The 21,322-nt window shown below is 36.2% G+C and overlaps 2 protein-coding genes across 5 annotated transcripts in view; one reads left to right on the top strand and one right to left on the bottom strand.

Moving 5' to 3' along the window:
* Positions 1-16,065, bottom strand: part of LOC124169799 — a 41,131-nt gene extending 25,066 nt beyond the window's left edge. Inside the window, exons 1-4 of one of the 3 annotated variants that reach the window (XM_046548555.1) lie at positions 15,992-16,065; positions 15,087-15,292; positions 3,827-4,059; positions 181-340 (exon numbers count right to left, since the gene is read on the bottom strand). In XM_046548555.1, the coding sequence (XP_046404511.1) occupies positions 181-340; positions 3,827-4,059; positions 15,087-15,279 (586 nt within the window). In that variant the 5' untranslated portion in view covers positions 15,280-15,292; positions 15,992-16,065. The other 2 variants (XM_046548554.1, XM_046548556.1) reach the window with 2 other exon arrangements.
* Positions 16,066-16,112: 47 nt separating this feature from the next.
* On the top strand, positions 16,113-19,785 carry LOC124169800 (uncharacterized protein C16orf52 homolog A). Of its 2 annotated transcripts, XM_046548558.1 has the most exons (5): positions 16,113-16,524; positions 16,623-16,916; positions 17,003-17,215; positions 17,325-17,419; positions 18,951-19,785. In XM_046548558.1, the coding sequence occupies exons 2-5, from the start codon at positions 16,814-16,816 to the stop codon at positions 19,041-19,043; spliced, it is 504 nt and encodes a 167-aa protein (XP_046404514.1). In that variant the 5' UTR covers positions 16,113-16,524; positions 16,623-16,813; the 3' UTR covers positions 19,044-19,785. The 2 variants fall into 2 exon arrangements, with proteins under 2 accessions (XP_046404514.1, XP_046404513.1); XM_046548557.1 differs by having other exon boundaries at positions 16,113-16,916.
* Positions 19,786-21,322: the final 1,537 nt, after the last annotated feature.

The following is a 21,322-nucleotide window of genomic DNA, read 5'->3' as shown; positions in this document are numbered from 1 at the left end:
TAAAATTTATAAGTACTGGATACAATTTTCTTCTCCTCAGTATTCCATCATAAGGAAAATAAAAATGGCATCAAATTGGACAAGAAAATTTAGATAGCAATTTCGAGACACCATTCAAAATTCCCTTAAAACAATGCATTTAGAGTCTAAATACATAAAATAATTAAACACATTTCTAACCAATGCCTGGTAGCATGCGTTCCCACGAGCCCCCCATTGAACGAATGGTGGAGGTAGGAATGGATGTGATTGTAGAATCTGAAGGTGCTGACGTGGTATTTCTCTCATGTGGTGGCACACATGCCGGCACATCACACGGTAGAACAAATAGAAAGCCAATCTGAAAGAAACAAGAGTTGTGCATCAGCAAAAATGTCACAAGAAAAGGATACACACTTTTTTTATAGAAAAAATACTCCATTTCCAATAGCCAGGTTTTCAATGATTATGCTTTCTAGTCAAGGAGTAAGGAGGCAGACCAGTAGGTGGAGAATTGGGCAACCAACTTCAGGGTTCCAGGTTCACAAATCTTGGCTCAAGACTTTAGACGCCCCAACAAATATCCTCTTCACGTGAGTTGGAACAGGGAAAAGAACTAGTTCCTCTACACTGTAAGTGATAAATTCATACACCTAAGTCTAAGATAGGATCTACATACTTTCACTTATCCCAGCCTGCCTTTGAGCAACCAACTGAGTACTTTCCAGTCATTAGTAACCTATTGTCTTACTTTGTTTAAGTAATTTTAATAGCTTGATTATATTTGTGAGTATACACAATCAGGACTACTGAAGAGAAATTTCAGGCACTTAGGCAAATATGTTGCTTGGGTCCTCAGCTGCTTACTTCCTCCATCATACTAAAATTACCATTGATTGGCTTTCTAAAAACTTTTTTCCATAAACAACACAACTAACGTATGCTGTTATACAGTAACTTTTGGAAAAAAGTTTCCTATCACAATGTAAGTGGATAAGAAAGAGGATAGTATTGATTGATAGAAGGAAAGGGAGTAGGCATCATTGTGTAGTGAAGTGGGAGGTTCAATTTGGGATGGGAGACAGGCCAACCTAACTCACAAAATGAACCAAATGAGCCATCCTTAACTGGTAGAATACTTTAACACGTTGCCAGTCAAAGTGACTGGCAATGAAAGTTCTCAAAAATAGTGTGAAATTCATTTTACATTCATTGTAATGATATCTCTACGTAACATTAACTAATCTTCTACATTATTTCTACTGTATAGATACCTTTTTCTCAACTTATACGCAACCAAACTCTACAATTGAGGTACCAAATTGCACAGAAATTATCAGAGAACATGCGACGGTATATCTTACTTCCTAAATATTGCTATTGATTCCTAAAATTGGTTTTTAAGTAATAATAAAAAAACAAAAAAAACAAAAACCGGTAAAAATTCCTGACGTTAACGGCGCACAAACTGATACATTTGTTCATTTGCAACAATATCTCGCATTCTTTAAATATCAAGTCTCCTGTTGATACGTAAGTATGAGTCATCAGTGCGTTTAACAGAGGATAGTGTAATTACTTCCAATGTTGTGTTTAAAGTGGTCCTTTGACCTCAATTTGTACATGAACATTCCAATTAAATTTGTACATAAGACCCTGCCTTTTTTTTCTACATTTTAAAATTAGAAATGTGCCTACACCTCTGTGGACCTGCAATGAAAAGAGCGGGGGACGCTCGTAATACATAAATGATGAAAAAACACGGATGGCATCACTGGAAATATGTGCTAAAACACCATGGCAGTCACTGTGATCATAATTCAGCAAGAAAACTATACTGGATGACTTTTACTTGAGTTGTGGATAGTTGTTGTTTACTTGTTGATGGTTGCTATTAACTTGACTGGATGACGAATTTAAGTATACCGGGACTAGCCACGGTGATAACTTTTACGGGAGTCACCCGCAATGCACAATTGTGCGAAAATTGTGCCCTTGTCCAGTATAGTCCACAAATTTCCACAGGGATGAATGACGCCTCGGTAGCTTAACTGGCTAAAGCACTCGGCCGGAAATCGAGGGATCCTGGTTCGAATCCCGGTCAAGGCGAATGATTTTTTCTCTGAGGATTTTCCGCACAATTGACTGGATGACTTTTACTTGACTAGCATGACTTACTCTTTCAACAAAAAGCTTGGCTTTGATTGGTGAAGGAAGAGCTCACCCCAGACTCAGTCACAGGTCTGTGAATCATACACAATTAGGGTAGGGGGCCATTAGCCTGCTCATGATACCCTACCACCCATGGCAAACAATTTTCATCAAATATACTCTTCAAATCTCAAAGTTCTCTGCTGCACATTGCTATAAGGTTTTAAATAGACAGTAATGTAGCTTTATTAAGCAAAATATATGTTCTTGTTGAATATGTTACGTCTATTTATGCGATGAAGCAGCCTTGCATTGGAGACAGATTAAATTCATTTATTTAACCATTAAATTTAATAAATGGGGGCATCCTAAAGCTTCATCCACAATGAGGTTTGGGTGAAACCATTCAAAAGTTCGAAATAAATAGGTATCTCACTACCACATTATTGTTATCACAAGAGAGAGAGTCAGTTGAATAATATTAATTTCGACATAGCTTCAAGTACATGAATTGGCTCGACCATTGGGGAAATAGGGTCAAGAGCCATTTCACTATCCTGTGCTCCACTCCAATTCCTTAAAAACACACTACATCACCTCCTGCGCCTTTTTAATTTTAACCATTCAAATTTAATGGTTAAAATAAATAAATGTAATCTTTCAATGCTGCTTCAATGCATAAATAGACATATCATAGTCAACAAGAACATCTATTTTGCTTATTAAGCTACATAACTGTCTTTTTAACACCTAGGGTATCATGAGCAGGCTAATTTTTACTATTTTCATAGCCAGCTTTTAAATTTGCTGCCCAAATTTAATTTCCTTGAATGCCATCAGCTATAAGTGGGTGGTTCTTTCCTTAATGACGCTGGTAGAGAGGGGTCTGCTATCTACCAATGCCAAACAACGAGTCAAAATGCCCTGTACAGCTTGGTGTTCCACTTCTACTATCAGATGGTATGTAAGCCGTTCCACCTCACTAGTGCTCAGTGGTGAATCCAGGATAGGGACAAGGAGGGCTAAGTGGGGAGTAACCTACCAGCAGTAGTGGGAGTCCAAACAAAATTATCATTCTATCTAGGGTAAATTGGTTACCCAAGGGGAGGATTACAGTCCCACCAAGACCCTCTCTGGATAGTAACATACCAAAAGCATGTAAAATAGGCCTTAAGTTTACAGTTAATTTGTATTTCAATTCTTTAAAGTAGGTAAATATATCAGAAAATATAACTAAATACTTTTGTACGAAGTGGCAACCTCCAAAAATTATGATTTTATCTAGTGTGTGTCCCGACCCAGTGAGGAGGACTGTAGTCCCCCCCCCCCCCCCCATAGATCTGCCACAGCTAGTACTCTTTCCTCTCCATTCCTAACGTACCCCTCCCACATATTTCATCCTCTTTTTTTCTGCATCTTAACACCATAAGTCTTCTCAAGGACTTCAGTATTTCACTTCTTCATGTGAGCTAAATATATTATTATGCAGTAGACCCACCCTTTGCTAAAATTATCAGTTCTGGAGGACCAATTGTAAAGCAAATTCCAATTGATGAAAGAATCGAACAATTTGTAATATTAATAAGCACACGAAAAAACAGATTCAATCTTATGCCGAAAATCAAAGCCAATGTAAAGTGGCAATATACGGTATTACAGTACCTCTTATTATTATAGCAACTTTAAATAAACCTACCACAACTAGAAAGCAGAGGAGTATAGAGAAAACAAAGCAAGCTTTGCGAGAGGTGGACATGACAAGTTTGTCTGGAGTGCTGGGAAGAATAAGAGGAGGCTGCGACGGGTCCATATCTGACTCGTGGAGGCAGTCATTCTTGCTTTTCAGTCCAATATGTGATGGGATACCATTCAAAGTCAGGTCACTTCCACCCAACGGTTGATATAGGCCTCGATTTGCTCTTCCCCGACCTACCAAAAGAAGTAATTCCTTGTAATATGTATAACCCTGGGGGTGAATATAATCATCCCATACTAAGAGAGAGGGCTGGGGTGGAATGATTTTCAGGAGAGAACTTTGCTTCAAAGAGCAGTTTAAAATAAATAATGAGCCTTACACAACTGACAGGGATTACCTAAGTACAACATCATAGTTATAATACAGAAGAAAGCAGCACCAATGATTTTAAAAGGCATAAAAATACTCACTGCTGTGCGTGTTGAAATTAACATCTAACTGAACTCATTTGAATCATCATTTGATCATGAATTTTTGCAGACTCATTCAACACCAGAAATAATAATTTAAAACGCCTGCTTTGGCGAATAAACTTAATGAAAAAGACGAGAACTGTTAATGTGAGTCTTACAAATTGTAAACATGTCTAGTGCATGAGTGTCAAATGATTTCAACTACGTGCAAAACTGGAGAATGTTGAAAATAATATAGTTGAGACTCTCTCAGACAATATCCGTACATACAAAAAATAATGATGAAATAACATGAAAATCCTTTTGTTTACATTTCTCAATTCATCTTTGCAATATCTTCAATACAATGTGACCAGTATCCTAAAAGTATCTCCTCTATTCTTACAACAGCTCTTGGAACCCCAAACACCTCCTTGATGAGTTTTGCTATTTATGGCACAAGGTTTGCAGAAATAGAATTATATTCTCTTTCTATTATCAGAAGGGCAAAATTAACACAAAAAATTTAAAGGTTGAGCTATTATGTTCTTAGTTTCACTTTTAAGTAAAAGCTTGCTTGAAGAATAGCTTGAAATATGCACGTTGCAGGCAGGAAAGGTTTTTACAAAAACATCTATTCAGTTCAATTTTAATGAAAGGGATCAGTGATAAATCATTTGATCATCATCTTAGATGGACAAGTATAGCAACCAGGAGTGACTATTTCAAGCTGTTTAATGTTGGCATATACATCTCAAATAGAAGCCCAAATCATCTTAAGAATTGGTCCCCACAAAAATAAAAAGAACATATATTTCAAAATCTAGCATTTTTACATTAAAAAAAAAGAACTAATTTAAAATTTTTGTGCTAGTACAAGAATTTTGTGCTGAAAAAATATCCAGCATTCTTTAAATGGAAGACCTTGGCAAAGCAAAATATAAAAAATAACGCTTGGAAATAAGTTCATACTGTTTTAGTGATAAAATATTTCAGAAAGTTTCTTTCAAAATTGGAATATTTATCAGATTTTTCTGCATCAGATATGACACCTAAATGTTTCTGTGCAATTTAAAAGAATGCTACTTCCATTTCAGAGATTACATTATTTTTCTAAGTTACTGAAAAATGTATTCAAGATAATTCACATCAAGCCATGCATAATAATAGAAAGAATAATTTCTACCGATTTATTTTTCTTTTACGTAGCCATCGCAAATTTTAATGACTGTGATCGCAGAAAATACGCAGCATTTTAAATGCAATCAAACTTTAGCAAACTAGTGAAGTAATACAACAGTGTTTTCTCCAAAAGTTTGGCTCTAATTATGACAGATTGTACTTCAATCAATAGATTTTTAGAAAATTCATTCACTATTGTCCATCCACCAATATTAATGAATGGAGTTAATTTTGAACGCCAAAATATCTCATTACGGAATTGAGACAATAATGTGAATCTTCATAAAAGATTAAGGTGCTCCTACAATAATAATACCCGAGAAAGAAGTGAAGAGGTAGAAGTAATATCCCCTTTTAATTTGGTTCAATTTTTTTTACAATAAAAAGAATACTAACAATGATAGGATTCAAGTGAACAAGGGCACTTACTGAGTATTTTTATGCCCTTGGGAAAGAATTTATAGTATTTAAGACACATTACCGACAAATCTAATTTAAAGCAATTTATTACTACTAAATATACATTAATACATAACAAGTGCAACTCCAACACAGAGTTGCAAAATACTGAAATGATCATGCACAACTAAATCACAGCTTTGCATAACATACGTGAACATTTCACTGCAAATGTTCCACCAAAATTTCTTTACAAACTTTAAAACAAAAATGTCTATGATTGGTAGAAAATGACACAAATGCAAGATCACAACAAACCAAAAGCATACCCCCTTTGCTGATAAATAAAGTCAAACAGCAAAAACTGGGAAAAATGATTAGCAGAAGGCGATAAATTACATCCACAGGAACCTAAGAAATGATTAAACATAAACATTATCACTTCATGAGCCAAGGATGAGTTTTCCATGCCAATATGCCAAGAACAGAGGACATGATTACCAAAGAAATGACCTTTGAGGATCTATTAGTTATCTTTTTCTCAGCAATAAAATCTGCAGGTACTTCTTCAAGTCCTTGCATTTTCATCAAGTTTTGCCGTAAGAAAGTGACGTCTTTCATCACTAGCTCTAATTGCCTCATTACTACCTCTGATTTATCAAGTAAGAGATTCTGTTCACTTATTGTATTAACAGGAATTGCAACTCTGTTTCCTTCTACAGCATGTCTAACATATTTTACGGTCGCTGACATTGTCTTGAGGTGGACCACCATGTTTTCAAGGACAACTATGGCATCTTGTGGTCGGAAAGCATTACCAATATTGCTGACCAAAGACTTTTTCGACCATTCTTTGGCATGAAACTTAGAAATTGCAATGTGGATGCACACTCTTTGCAAGCAATCAGTTACTCCTATTTTTTCCAGATCAGCATCGGTCATGGATAAAAGCTTTTCTGCTGTTATATTATGAGCTCGCATGATTGGCAGCAAACTTAGTTGATTCATCCCAGACAAAAGGTATATTAAAAGCTTGAAGTCATGGATTGTTTCTTCTGGATCTCCAACTTTTTCAATCGCATCATTAGAGGCAACCTTAAACTCCTTTCCATCGCTGATAATATTGAAGGCAACTTTACCCGACTTGTCTCTAATATGAATATCAGCACCTGCAGCAACTAAAGCCTCAACAATTGACAAATGGTTCTTTTTGACAGCCCAAAACAGGGCAGACCAACCTTGACTGTCTTGCAGATTTAAGCCAGTTCCATCCGCCATCAACAATTGTGCGGCTTCAAGGTGTCCTTCCTTTGCTGCAAACATTAGAGCACTCATACCATGCCTTGTCACAACATTCTTGTTAGCACCGTAATAGAGAAGTGTACTGATGCATTTGGCAAGCAATGCTTCCGATTTTGCCGAGGAAGAAGCGCAAGCTGCCATCAAGGCAGTGAAATTTTCCTTATGAAAATTTGGGTTAGCCCCATTCTTCAATAGATACTCTAAAACTTCATGCTGCCCAGCAGCAGATGCAAACATCGCAGCTGACCAACCATTCTGAAGAACTTGGTCTACGGCAACATTCTTCTTTTCAATGATTTCCTTCACCACTGATAGAACTCCTGTCGAGGCTGCAATGCGTAGCTTACTATGCAGTACTTTAGGGGATACTTCTTTAAAGTTATCTTCTACTTCAATAGTTTTAGGAGTCATTGCTGATGATTTACCAGGGCTGTTAGTTGGTTTTGGCGGCTGCTGACCATTCAGGACCTCCTTCTCTTGCTGGTTCACTATTAAATGGCCCGAAAATGAAGAAAATTAAATGTCTTGAATCAATAGACAAATACCTACATTGTATTTGAACATGGAGAATATATTAAAGCATTGTATAAGGCAACTTAATGAAACAAATGAATGCTTGATGCTCCAAAAATAGAGAAGAACCTAAAATTCAATTAAATTCCATCAAGAAGTGTGTTCTTATACAATGTTCAAATCAAAACTTCAATTCCACAAGAAAAAGTGGGATTTCTCTAGTAGTCTCTTATGATGAAGGTAATAATTATAAACTAAAATACTGATTGTGCATTCACAATATTTTTGGGAAAGCGTGCAGAAGACAATGAATCATGAAATGAAACTAGATAATGAAAATAAAATACATTCCAGGCACAAGCAAAATTCTAAGGGCGAAAAATATACATAACTATGGCAATAATGCTGTTTGATTAATTTTATAACACAAAAGAGAGAAATAAATATCCAAACGTAAAATTTTATGAGAAGGCAGGATCCAGCAAAGGAAATAGAATTCTTACTGGAGTTCTTTTAGAAAATTGATACAATGAGGGGATAAAAAAACTCCGCGGGGAATAGGAAATCAAGAAAACTGTACAGGATCTAGAGAATGGCCATTAACCTTCAGCCATGGGATTAAAATGCCCAATGGGCAACTTTTACTGTCAGATTTAATTTGAATGCCTTTAAGTTACTGTGCCATTACCAGCGAGCCAGGCACTGAGTGGAGCTATTTTCCCTAGTCCTTATGGAAACACCAAGCATCTAAAGGTTAAATAAAATAAGAGGGAAATTGACTGACTGGATGACCTAAGGTACATAAATGTGTAAGTTAAGACTGCTGCCTCTCACTGACACTATTCAATATCTAGATTAAGAAGATGGTCAAAAAATCCCTAGAGAAAGGAAACAGAACAAGTACAGGAGGATTAGAGTTAAAGAGTATTAGATTAACTGGTGATATGGTAATTTTAATCACTCACTATAGACACTTCAAGAAATGATAGAAATACAACAGAATGATAATAAATTCCAGGACAATCATGGAAATTATGGTATATAATTATAGAAATATAATAATGTATAACAGAGTACATAATTAAAGAAACGAGCAATAATGTATGGTGAAAGAATAGAACAGATAAGAAGATATTTGTATTTGGGGAGCATGCTGATAAGCGTTTGGAAGTGTGAAGTTGACTGTACGTCAAGAATAGCAATGAAAAAGAGTGGAGACGGTAAACTGAGAAAGAGGTAGGTGAAATGAAATGCAAGGAGTGATATATTGTATGGATGCAAAACATGGACATGGGGAAGAAAAGACAGATGTATAATGATTACTTTTGACAAGAAGACAATATAGGGGAGGCCTTAGCTCGTCTCCATATAAGCCTGAATCATGCTGAGGCTATGCATGCTTTTCAATCGGTTTTCAAAAATGTCTGAATCACAGAGAGACATATTTATTCTCAAATTTACACAAGAGAATTTGCACTTGCAAGGAATATCATACAAAGTTATGATTTTGAGACATTATCACATCTTGAATATTATTTTTTTAACGGCCTGGAAAAATTGGAAAGATGGTATCCTACATGGTGGCTTTACAATGAGTTTTCACCACCTTATCAAACAATGTTTAAAAATAATAGATATGAATATCCAGAATCCACTCTACACCCATTCGAAATCACATGCACTACTGCTGAGAGGTGTTGCATAACGCCTAGGTACCTTAGAAAGTAATGGACATCCCCCCAAAACAACGACCTTCATCCGCCCCAGCTCTAATGCAAACGATGTTAGTGTGCACCTATGTAAACCCTTTTTAAACGCTCAAAGGGTGACAGTACATGCATATATTTAGTGGCTAACTGGATAATCTTCTTTTATAACATCACAGGCTCATGAAATGCAGGAGTAAAGAAGGTTGAAGAGACTGAGATAGGAGAATGAAGAGAAAAATCAGAAGATACTGGGAAGAGTCACAGAGGAAGGAGCAATGACCTCTATGGTTCTATTAATGACCTCTATGGTTCGAAACATGTCTTACGGACTAAATAAATTAGTGGAAATCAACAGTCTCCTTTCCATTTTCGAGGAAGGAGCACTTATGAGTATGATTCAGAATAACATATTCATAGACAGTATAACAGTCCATAAATTTTTATTAGCCAACCTAGGTTCCAACAAACTATGTCATTATCAAGTTTGTTCTATTTATTATTTATCAAGGTTATTATATGAACATTATACTGCACCATGACAGTTTTTATTTATTAATTGCCACACCTACAAAAACAGCGCTCTTTGGCCTCTGCATCAGGATTTGTAACATTTAAAAACTAAACGTACACAAACATCCATGCCCTGAATAAGGGCAACCTACGCAGGCAGGACTCAAACCCCATGACCTTCAGTTTGGCAGTTGAGGACTTTTTCCTGCCACCTCCAAGGCCAGCTAGGAGTTCATTGAAACTTGGGTAAGCTAATAAAAATCTGTGGACAAAATATGTATTGCCTTCTACTCTCAAGTTGGTGTATGATTCATAATATAGAGAAAAATTTTAAGAAGGGATGGTATTTTACCATAATCTGATGAGGGCCATCCATGACAGACAGGTAGAAGGGAAGAACAGTAGAGAAAGTATCGATGAGATACATAGAGCAGGTGATGAAGGATAAAAAACAAAGGAATAATATTTATGTTAGTTTAGAGGATAATTGAGTGGAAAGCTTCTTCAAACCAATCTTAGGATTTTACTCTGTTGTCAATGATGAGAATTCAAGGGAGTATTGGAGGGATGAGAAGAGGAAGAAGAAAGCTTAGAATGCTTTAGAAGACAGGAAGATACAAAAAACAAAGAGAAGGCCCAAAATAGGACACTCCAGAAAGTTATGGCATTTTTAACTGGTCAATTTAAGGCAGAATGCTAAATAATTATGATCACAATGCAAAAGAATAAAGTGCTCCTAAGGGAAGTTGGCCACCATTCATTTAAGGTCATCGGCTCACCCCCATCCCATCCCTAACAACTATCTTGGCTTTGACACTGGTAACCACAAAGTATAAAATAACTAAATGCAATCACTTACTCAGCTACTAACTCATCCATCAATTTTAAACTATTTACAATATGAACCATTAGAAGTTGACACTACACTCTTACGAAAAAGAAAATTAGTCTAACAAGCACATGACCTCAACAAATTATCACCAAATTTATACTCATGATACCACCATGTTCCCGCTTACAATCAACCTAAGAAAGCTGGTTGATACCTCATGAATCACATTAATATTGTTGATCTTCTGGTTGAAATATTTAGAGTCTTTGAAACTTTAAACTTGAAAAGAGTCAACTATTTAGTTGACTCTTTTCTCTTTGCGCACAATTATGTATTTGGCTAGTATCAACAGTGACAGGCAATTTTCAACAAATTTTGTGAGTCAATTTATACCTCAATTTCCATCATAATAGTAGGCCCCCACTGATTTTTTAAAAGCCCTACCTCATCCAGCCACTAAGAACCCCTACTTCAATTAAAAATAACATTCAGTACATGCTACCAATAAAACATTCCAACAGTAAAAGCAGTCATGAGAGGCAAGCAATCTACCAAAAGTTTCCAGAGAGCGAATAAAGATTTGGAACCTGCAGCTCTGAACAAAAAATATCAGCGGGAATAGGTACAGAAGATTCCCTAAGAGAGATAACTACTATATATTATTAGTAGTGATGGGTCGATTCCAAAATTTTATCGATTCCGATCCCGATTCTGACATTTCGATTCCGATTCTACCGATACCGATTCCATCGATTCTGATGCCGTAGGTTCCAAGAAAAATATCACTTAATTCCAGGCAACAAGAAAACCACTTTAAAAAATATTACTCTAGAGTCAGTTGACAAAAGCATCTTTCATATCATCACTATGTAATTAAAATATAATAGCTAAATTTCAAAACAGAACATACCTGAAAAGTGGTGTTACATAATAGGTATTACTTTAGAATATTAGCACTGTTCATGTTTAAATTTTAAAAATACTTTAATATCTATCTTTGATTGATAATATATTATCATTATCAATAATGTCTCACAAATTTAGTCTCCTTTTGCAGACTTATTTATCTGAGACTTATTGCAGACTTATTTGCAGACTGCAGTTTAAATTTTTGCTCAGAAAGCAAAGCATCTTCACTCTGTCAGGATAAAGCCTATTGCATTTTACATCACGTATTTTTCCTGCAGAGCTAATTGTCTTTCACTGAACACAGTGGATGGCGGTACGGCAAGAAACCTCTTCGCTAATACTTTCAGCCTTGGGTAGGAGATACAAGTCTTCCAGTATTTCCCAGGGAAGGAATTTGGCGGTGCATTCATCTCTGATAAATAAGCTTCCACTTCAGCTCCAACAGTGTTTGCTATGGTGACTTTGGGTACTTTTCCAAATACATCACTGTATCTTGACCATATACCTGTCACAGGCTCCCTAGTCTGTGTTTGCTCCTTCGGAATATAATAGGGATTTCCAAGTAGCACTTTTTGATCTCGAGTCGAGTTGAAAATTACTCGCGAGTATCAAGTCGAGTCGAGTATGATAATTTCTGAACCAGGCAATACAGCAATGCATGCTACAATATATTCTACTACAATTTTCTATGACGAATGTATAGCCTAATTTAAGAAGGGAAATATAATGAGGATCGTTGATGGTTATTGTCAGAAGTAGGAGATGAATGAAAATTAAAGTGTCTTCAACAGTTCCATAGGGACAATTGAAATTAATTAACCCCAAGTAATATGTCGACCATATATATGTATCCAACTACAAGGGAGAGCCCTGAGTATAGTAATTTTCACAGCTATAATAAAGATTACATACTACGTCTATGAATCATGTAATATTTGGCCCTTTCAAATTCTCAAGCAGAAAAACCAATTATTCTACATGCTCAGCCAGCAGGTTTTGACGTCTCCATGTTACAGTATTGCTGCTGCAGAAAATTGCCTTTTGCTACACACTTGTGTGACTGAGCAAGTACTTTCCTACCAAAATTGCAAGATTTCGGAGACTTAGGAATTTTTATTAAAAATTATATCAACGATTTTTTTGTATCTTGAATCTTCATGGAATTCAAGTAGACGAAGCAAACAAACTATAGAACTAAACTTTAGTTTTGTAGAGCCAAAAAAATTCTATACTTCTCACGTCACTAAATCAACCTTAAAATCTCTTGCTTTTTTTTAAGTTCAAGAAAGAAACTAAACGCTACAAATGAATATCACATCGGACGGACGCAGTAATAAAAATGGCTAAAAGAGCCTTGTTGTGTCAAAACTCCTTCCGCGCGAGTCACCTCGTCGAAGGTGGAAAGGGAAAAAGGGTATCGGTCGTTGCCTTTCACGAAAACAGTTCATTTTTCTCTCTCTTAAGCATGCTGACTTAATCTCATCACTTTACTTCAATGCCCGAGCCATATTTCTTATGCGTGGGATGGTTCCGAAAAATATCCAATCCTTCGTATTTTCACTCGAGTAATGCGCTAAATGGTCCATTCGATCAATACATAATCCTTTTTAACATCCTCAGTTAAGTGTTTTAAGTCAATGAAGACGATTATTCATGCTTTAAATGACGATTTTCAAGGCTAATGTTTTAAAAAACTTGAAAAATCGGCCTCAGTTACCGAGCCTCAGAGTTCCGCGGTGTGTAGCTCAGCGCAGCTCAGCCTTGACGCGCGATTGAAAAATCGCTCTTATTTCCTTCGTCACAAACTTTTTTTCCAATATTTCTAATTAGTACTCTTTATAAGTCTCTACTTTATATTGTGATTCAAATTTTCCGAGTTATATTTTTCGTAAACGAAAGATAATGTCTACTTTATGTCAAATTTCACGTGAAAAACGGGTCGGCCATTTTGCGTTGTAAAAACAGACAGATGAGAGCCAAAATCCTCAAAAGTCATTGAAAGTATAGGCAAAGCACCAGGTCAAAGGAATATTGCGTTTTTTATTCCATATAAATCATATCAACGCAAAACCACCTGGATAAATTCAAAGATTTTTGAGGAAAAACGATATCTCGCGTGGCATTGAAAAATTGGTCATGTTTGGGCCACTGTATCTCACTAAAGGGTCGTATTTATGTAAAATGGCATATAAATCTATATCCGGTAATAATTTATGAGTATTTAGGCTAAGTTTCAAGTCTCTATCCCCAAAAAGGTCATTTTGGACCTCATTCCAGCTTTTTCCGATTTCGGACCAGTGCGCGCCGGGTAGGAAGACGATCGGCCGCCGCGGCTGGCGTAAAGGTATTCGGCGCCCACGTCGACAAATTTAGTGTATTCGGCAAGCTGAAATTACCAGGCCAAGGCATTAGAATGACTTATCGGCTTTAAAAACTGCATTATTACATGAGTTTCATGATAGCGCTTCCTGTCGGCAGATTGCTGGACCTACTAGCCTCTAAAGCTCTGTAACCTTAACTACTCGACTCGACATTCGTAAATGCTACTCGAAACGCTCGAGTCGAGTACCAACTACTCGAAACGCTCGAGTACCAACAACTTGACTCGATTCGAATTTTCGAGTACTCGCACATCCCAAGATATGTGTTTTGTTGTTACGATTACGTGGCGCTAAAATTCGAATGACTGTTCGAAATGCGGCCGGATATAAATTTGTGGTTTGAAGAACTACTGGAATCGGAATCGATTTTTCACTTTGGCAAGTACTCGTTTTCGATTCCGGTTCTTGGTCAAGAATCGAGGAATCGAGGAATCGAACCGACCCATCACTAATTATTAGATATATGATTACAAAATATTATAAGAGATAATTTTAAGATAAAAAATGTCATGTCCAACCGTAGTAAAGATACCTACCTAGTTCTACAGCAATGTTTACATGATGCACATACAATCATAGGAAGATACATAACTGTATTGACACGACAGAATGAATTCTCAGAATTATCATTGTGGGTAAGAACAAAAGTTACAACATTCACTGAAATTCAGAAGCTAAATAGATGCAATTTAAGAGCTATAGATCAACTAAAAATGGCCAGAATAAAAAAATAGTCATTTATAAACACTTCCAACATAATATCGTTATTGAGGCTAAAAATATGCATAACTCTTCACTGAAAGTAATTTTTGCGTGAAGAAGATGAAAAATAAATAATAACTTTCATTGTAGACCTCGATCCTCAATGTCCCACACTAAGAAGTCTCTCCAACACTGTCAGTTTACACACAAAAAATCTAAAAGCCAATAGAATGAAAATCTAAAAAAAAAACAATATTATTGCATTTAGAGTCATTAGAAACATGTAGCATGGAAGTTAGAATTTGAGGATCCATTCCTCACAAGGAAAGGGTATCACCATTGAACTCTACACTCCAACGACTCATTTACCATTTTTCCCATCGGCGACGGACTTTGCGCCGTGTATATGGGTTGTTTTTAGCGGATGATTCCCTCCTTCATTGCCCAAAGCAACACTATTTAATTCCTCTTCTTCCTCTTCATCACAAGTAGAATCTACATCACTCATTGATTGTGGTAAAGGAGAATATATTGTCCCAGGACTGGACCTTTCGGTAGCCATTAGTTCACGGCACCTACATCAACAAAAAGATTAGAAAATTTATTTTTGATAAAAAATGTCATCAACGCGTACACTCCGGCTATGTGAACCCTAATTATAGGCTAGACCTCTTTCTACAAATTGGAAGCTCGCCGATTTGGCTAAAGTTACTGAATTGCACATTCAGATTACTGGGAGAACTGAGGTGCAATTAGAACCAAATTTACAAGAAAATAATTTCACTCGGGCAACAAGACAAGAATGTTTATTTTAACTCTTCAGCTCTAACGTCTCATACGCAAACGCAGTATTAAACACCATAGGATGTAAGAGTATGAATAATTCTACTCAATAGATGAAACAGAAATAATCACAAATGATACACTTTCAATGCGGTGTTCTGTCACTACTTCACGCATCATGAAAAAAGTAAGAAATGGCTACAAATAAAAAAAAATTCCATCATCCGATAAGAAAGCTCCCTTTGGAATACAAAATAGACAGCTCTGACTCTTGGCTTAAATCATAAGTGACAACAAAATATTATCACTTCCCAAGTGCGTTATGATAACTTTAGGAGGATACCGGAAGAAATAGAACTCGGTACATTACCGACTTTAAAAACCTTTCTTCGAGAGGAGCCTCACAAGATTTCGACATCTACCGGACTCGAAGCAAAGGGAAGGACTTGTCTCCAACAATAGTGCTACCACTACTAAATCCTATTACTCACAAGATATTTCTGGCTGGACAAAAACAAACATTTTGAGCCAACGACTTCGCCCAACTTACATCATTTGTTATTTTAAAGGTTTTAAAAGGCAAATGACGCACGAAAAAGTAACGAGCGCAAACTTGTCAAGTAAATGTCATGTTGAAATTGTAAACAAATAATAAGTGTATGCATTTATATTTTCAGTAGAATATAGTTGTTTCTATTTTAAGCGCTAACTTTTATGAAACGCCGGTGTATCTATAATTTGAGCCTATCTGGTGATATTTCTCGCTGCGACCAATACGTAGTGCGTCCACAACAGGCAGGTTTAAGTGAAGACATCGCTGTTGGGCTCCGTATGTGAAATGACATTCCCTCGAATATTAATTACTCATGCTTAAACCAAGTAGGAAACGAAAGGAACGATGTGTGCATATATATCAAGTTCAGAGTATGCATATGTTTATGTTACAATACCTTTGCCTCACGTTGCTTGATTGAAGTTTTCCAATTGCCTGACTATGGGATGATTACAATCACTACTTGATAAAGTATGAAATTAAATGGCTTTTTATTATATTTAGTCAATTAAACTGAAACGATAATAAGGTCAATACTAATTGTGAATATGTGGTGTTCACTCTTCTAGAGACAATTGTGCTTTCATTGGGCGTATTTGCTGACCTTCCTACGGTCATGTACTAAGCAGTAATCGCTACAGAATGTTTGAAAGGTAGTTGGGGAACTTGGGTTGAACTAACGTATTTTGGAACTCGTAGTTGGTACTGGATATGAGGATATTATATATCAGTTAATGGATGTACTTTTAGATTATTTATAATGGATAGACTGACAGCCACGGCTGGTTTCTTGTTCTTTGTTGCGGATGTGTGTGCTATAATTAGTGTGTATACCCCGGATTGGATTGTCTCTGGTGTTGGAGGTAATTATAATTTACTACATGTAATGAATGTTTATCTATTGACTTATGCTCACACTTTACAGAACTAAGTATGTAAATATTTTCAGGAGAGACGCAAATTGGACTTATGTGGACCTGCATAACATTATACAATCGACCTCAGGTATGCTTCAGTCCCAATCTTCAGCCCGAGTGGCTTTTAACCCTGGTCTGTATTTTCCTTGGATGCATCTGTATTGCTACCACCATTATTCTTCTTGGCTCTGCACATTGGGATCCTAATGTTATCCCTTATGCTCGATGGGTTGGATTCACAGCCAGTAAGTTTTTCATCATTTTGAATAGAACGATCTTTTTTCTTGTGATACGCCGTATTATTTTTGCGTCTTTGGTGACCACTTTGCTCAGGTAACTTCATTTTTTTTCTAGTGGTACTGTTCTGCATGGCTGCCGTGATTTTTCCTATGGGTTTTCACATAGAAGAAATAGGAGGCTTGCCGTATCAGCTGCCTAATTCACATGAGGTGAGTATTGTGGAATGATTCACATTGTTGAAATAAACAGATGGCTACCCATCAGCTTATCATTTCTATCCACTTAATTGCCCAAGTTTAATACATAATTATTCTCCTAGCCAATACTAGAAGTCTTTTTTGATGTTACATTAAATGAAATATGATTTGATGCTTTCCTGGCGAATTATGTGGGTAAACCGTTCTAGGGATCCCCACCGGGTTAATTCTTTCATAATGGCCTACGTTTCAAGCTCCGTCTCGGTGCTCATCATCAGGGCTGAATGCACATCATCGTTACATTAAATGTTTAACTTATTAACATAATTTAATAGACATGCCCTCATTGAAAATTCACTTCAATATAGGCATGATGATGTGGGCTATCATATGGGCTGAGAATGATTACTTGCCAAAGTCTGTTTCTGTGCATTGGGGATTTGTTGATGGTTAACAGGCTCTGGTTAAATTTCCCTGTGTGGATTCAATATCTGTAGGGCTTCCATTCTAAGTATGGATATTATCAGCATACTGCTGCAATCAATTTCACTGAATGGGTACTGTTTGTGTAAGTCCCTTGTTGTGACAGGAAAGAGGCAGAATGTCAATTCATTCAAAGAATCTGGGATTATTTCTAAGGATTGGATTATTTAAACCCACCTAATTCAGGAAGCATTAGAATCAGTAAAAACTTGAGCGAATTATATTGAACAATTTAGCTACTTTCCACATTGTACTTGTTGACATATTCTGTCGGGAATGAATCATTGTGACAAATTAGGGGTTTTATTAGGGATGACTGAGGTAGCGTAGTGGCCTAATCAGTCAAACACTTGGCTACCAAGCAATAAGTCCTTGATTCTAATCCTGGGCAAAGCCTTTGGACACACTCAAATAAAACCTTGCGTTGTAGTATGAGGTGACCCAGGAAAAGGTACTGCTCTCCCTATCCTGCATGTCTAATCTATGATACAAGTTAGAGCTGATACAATTTAAGTTTATTTCCATTAAGCTGTCGTGACAAATGTTTATCAAAGTGAGAGTAATTTTACACAGGAATATCAAATACTTAGTAAATGATATTGGATTGAGAAGCTCTTTCCACCCAGAATGGCTGCCTTCCCCTGTGAGTGAGCTCGTTTTACTGAATGTCTACTATACAATCACTGGTGGGAAATAAGGATGATCTGTGATGCTACTGGCTTAAATGCATTGGGGTTTCTTTGTACAAAATAGTGGTATGGCTGTTCATACCAACATGATAGACTTGTCATGTGATCAGTTCAAAGGATGATCCCACAATGTCACATTTATTCATTATGTTATATGGTACTGTTTTGTGGTACCTGACCACATGACATTAAGTTGCCTTATGCCTTTAAATCAAAGTTAATCGCAATATTTTAATTCAATACATGCTTCCGCATTAATTTTTATCATTTAGGCCTTTGTTATGGTTTAACTTACATGAGTTGACAACTTTCTTTTCATGTTTCGCAATTTGTGTGTATACATTTTCCATATGAAGCTCTCATTTTTTCAGGTTGGATTATCATATATCCTTTTCATCTTATCACTTTGGATCACTGTTATCTCAGAACTCATCGCCAGCAAAGTTTGTCTTCCACATTTTTAACTGGACAAGTGGTGAATTCCTTTGCTCAACATTTTGTTCTCTTGAGGCAGTAGTGAGCATGATACAAAATCACTACGCTCATCAGACAGCCAAATTATAGATCTGACTGCGTGATTTTGAAACCTATACCGTGCATTGTAATTTATGTAAATTATGTATAAATGATTATCCATTACTTTTCATTATCATTTTTTATGATAATTTCTAATTGAAAGTCTTTCGATAAAGTTTGTTTTGACAATGTTTTATCTTTTGTTGCCAAAACTTGAATGTAAATATTTTTATCTTTGTCTATGTTTGTATTGTGTCCATCCCATTTTTTGTATTCACTCTACTTCATAATGAAATCTATTTGTATATGTCTACAGCTCGTATTTTGTGACTAATTTTCAATCACAGTGTATTTATTTATCCAATCCGTAGAATTGGTGCTCAAATGTTCTCTGTTTTTTGAATGATGTTTTTTGAGAGGTTGTGATAAAAATGTGTCCAAATGTTCACATAATATTTATTTGTCCTTATGATTCTCAACATATCAATTGCATTATTTTAATTGAAATATGCTTGGGTAACTCAATGTGAATGCTCTTGCCTCACAAATGTAATTGGCTTCCTAATATTATATTATGAAATGGAAACGTCTTTGGCTTTTCAAAAGTAATTACTGGTTTTGAAGATTTCAATTTTATATTGAATGTCTAATTTTGATATATGCCAATGATTAATAAATTGTTAAAATTAATTTTTTACTACATCACTGTCCCAGAATTTGCTCTTTCTTCCTTAAATTTAAGGACATGACTGGGGCAAAAATTTGCTTGCCTAATTAAGTTACTCAGGATCATCATTATAGTGACTCACCCCTGTGTATCTTGTGGAGTCAAGGCCATACTAAGTTGAGTCATGCTATCTCAAATATATACCCCCCTTCCAAACATTTCTGGCTGCTGTCTAGAGTGCAGCCCAACTTTTGGATGGGGCCTGGAGGAATAAAAAATACTGCTGTAAAAATGTGAAATATCTCAAAGTCACTTTTTGACATAACCTTAAGTTGATTTCTCCCAGTTGAAGTATCTCAACCACCAGTGAAATTGGGAGGGGGGAGGCTCACAAAACTATATTTGGAGTTTTGGAAGAATATCGAGAATATTGGTGATGAAAGACATTAATGAAAATACATATAAGAAAGAAAGGCATAGGTTTGGCACCCACAAAAATAGCAGTATACGTAAACAAATGGTAAAAGCTTTGAGAGGGGGAGGCGGTGTGATAGCCAGTAATTTTGTTCAGGAGGGTCCAAAACCTTGGGGGGGAGGGGGGAATTTTTTTCAAAACAGGGTCATAAGTAGAAGGCTTTAATTAATTTAACACTTTTCACAATTGAAAAACTTCAATTTTCAAATAAATATTTTGTAACTTCATGATTTTTCAATAATTTGCTTTCTTTTATGAAGCAAAGTGATTGTGTTTTTATATTTCAGGGGGGGTACAGACCCCTCAAACCCCCCCTAGCTACACCACTGGGGGGAGGGTGAGCCATTTATTTTTAGGCTTTAAGATGGTTGGGCAAGGCACCCATTTCTTTAAACATGAGTTTTATTCCGATTTCTTAAAAAGATGATTTATTTTAGAAACATAACCCCATGTCTTCTATGGCTGTACTGTTATTGGGATTATAAGATTCACATTCACTTTAATGAGAATGAAATTGAGGCGATAATACTGTTTTTAAATACTTCAAATCAGTGATATTTAAGTGCTTAGCAAATAATACTGTGGTCCTGATCACTACAGAGAGGGATTTTTTAACAATCTATTTTCTATAATATCCTTCACCACAAGAAAAAATTCTAATAATCCATGCCAAAAGATTACCTATCTAAAATACCTGTTTTAATATCAATCATAATTTCATTTTAGTGTGTTAAGAGCTTTAAGAAAAAAATAAAAATTTAGAAACCTACGCATTATGCCTGTTACACTAATCCCAAGTTAAGGAGTAACCGAGGAAATAAATGCTTTAAGTGGCAAACGAAAAGCAACCTGTGCGGGCAAAAGTGATTAGGGTGGTATTTGAGGAAGTCAAGACATAACAACTGTCTTTCCTCCCTTCCTCTAAGCTGTGACCACACAAGGAAGCCAATTTATTCTCACCAGTGGTTGACGTCATAAGGTTTCCTCCCTATATCCAAATTAAGAGGGTGGAGAAGGCCTGTGTGTGTGAGAGAATACATACACTCAGAGTTGCAGGGAAAAAAGGGATACCTAGCCTCACACTA

The sequence above is a fragment of the Ischnura elegans genome, chromosome 12 (assembly GCF_921293095.1).
Source record: "Ischnura elegans chromosome 12, ioIscEleg1.1, whole genome shotgun sequence".
Taxonomy (NCBI): Eukaryota; Metazoa; Arthropoda; class Insecta; order Odonata; family Coenagrionidae; genus Ischnura; species Ischnura elegans.
Note: the sequence above shows the minus strand (reverse complement) of the source record. Positions and strands in the feature narration are given on the sequence as shown.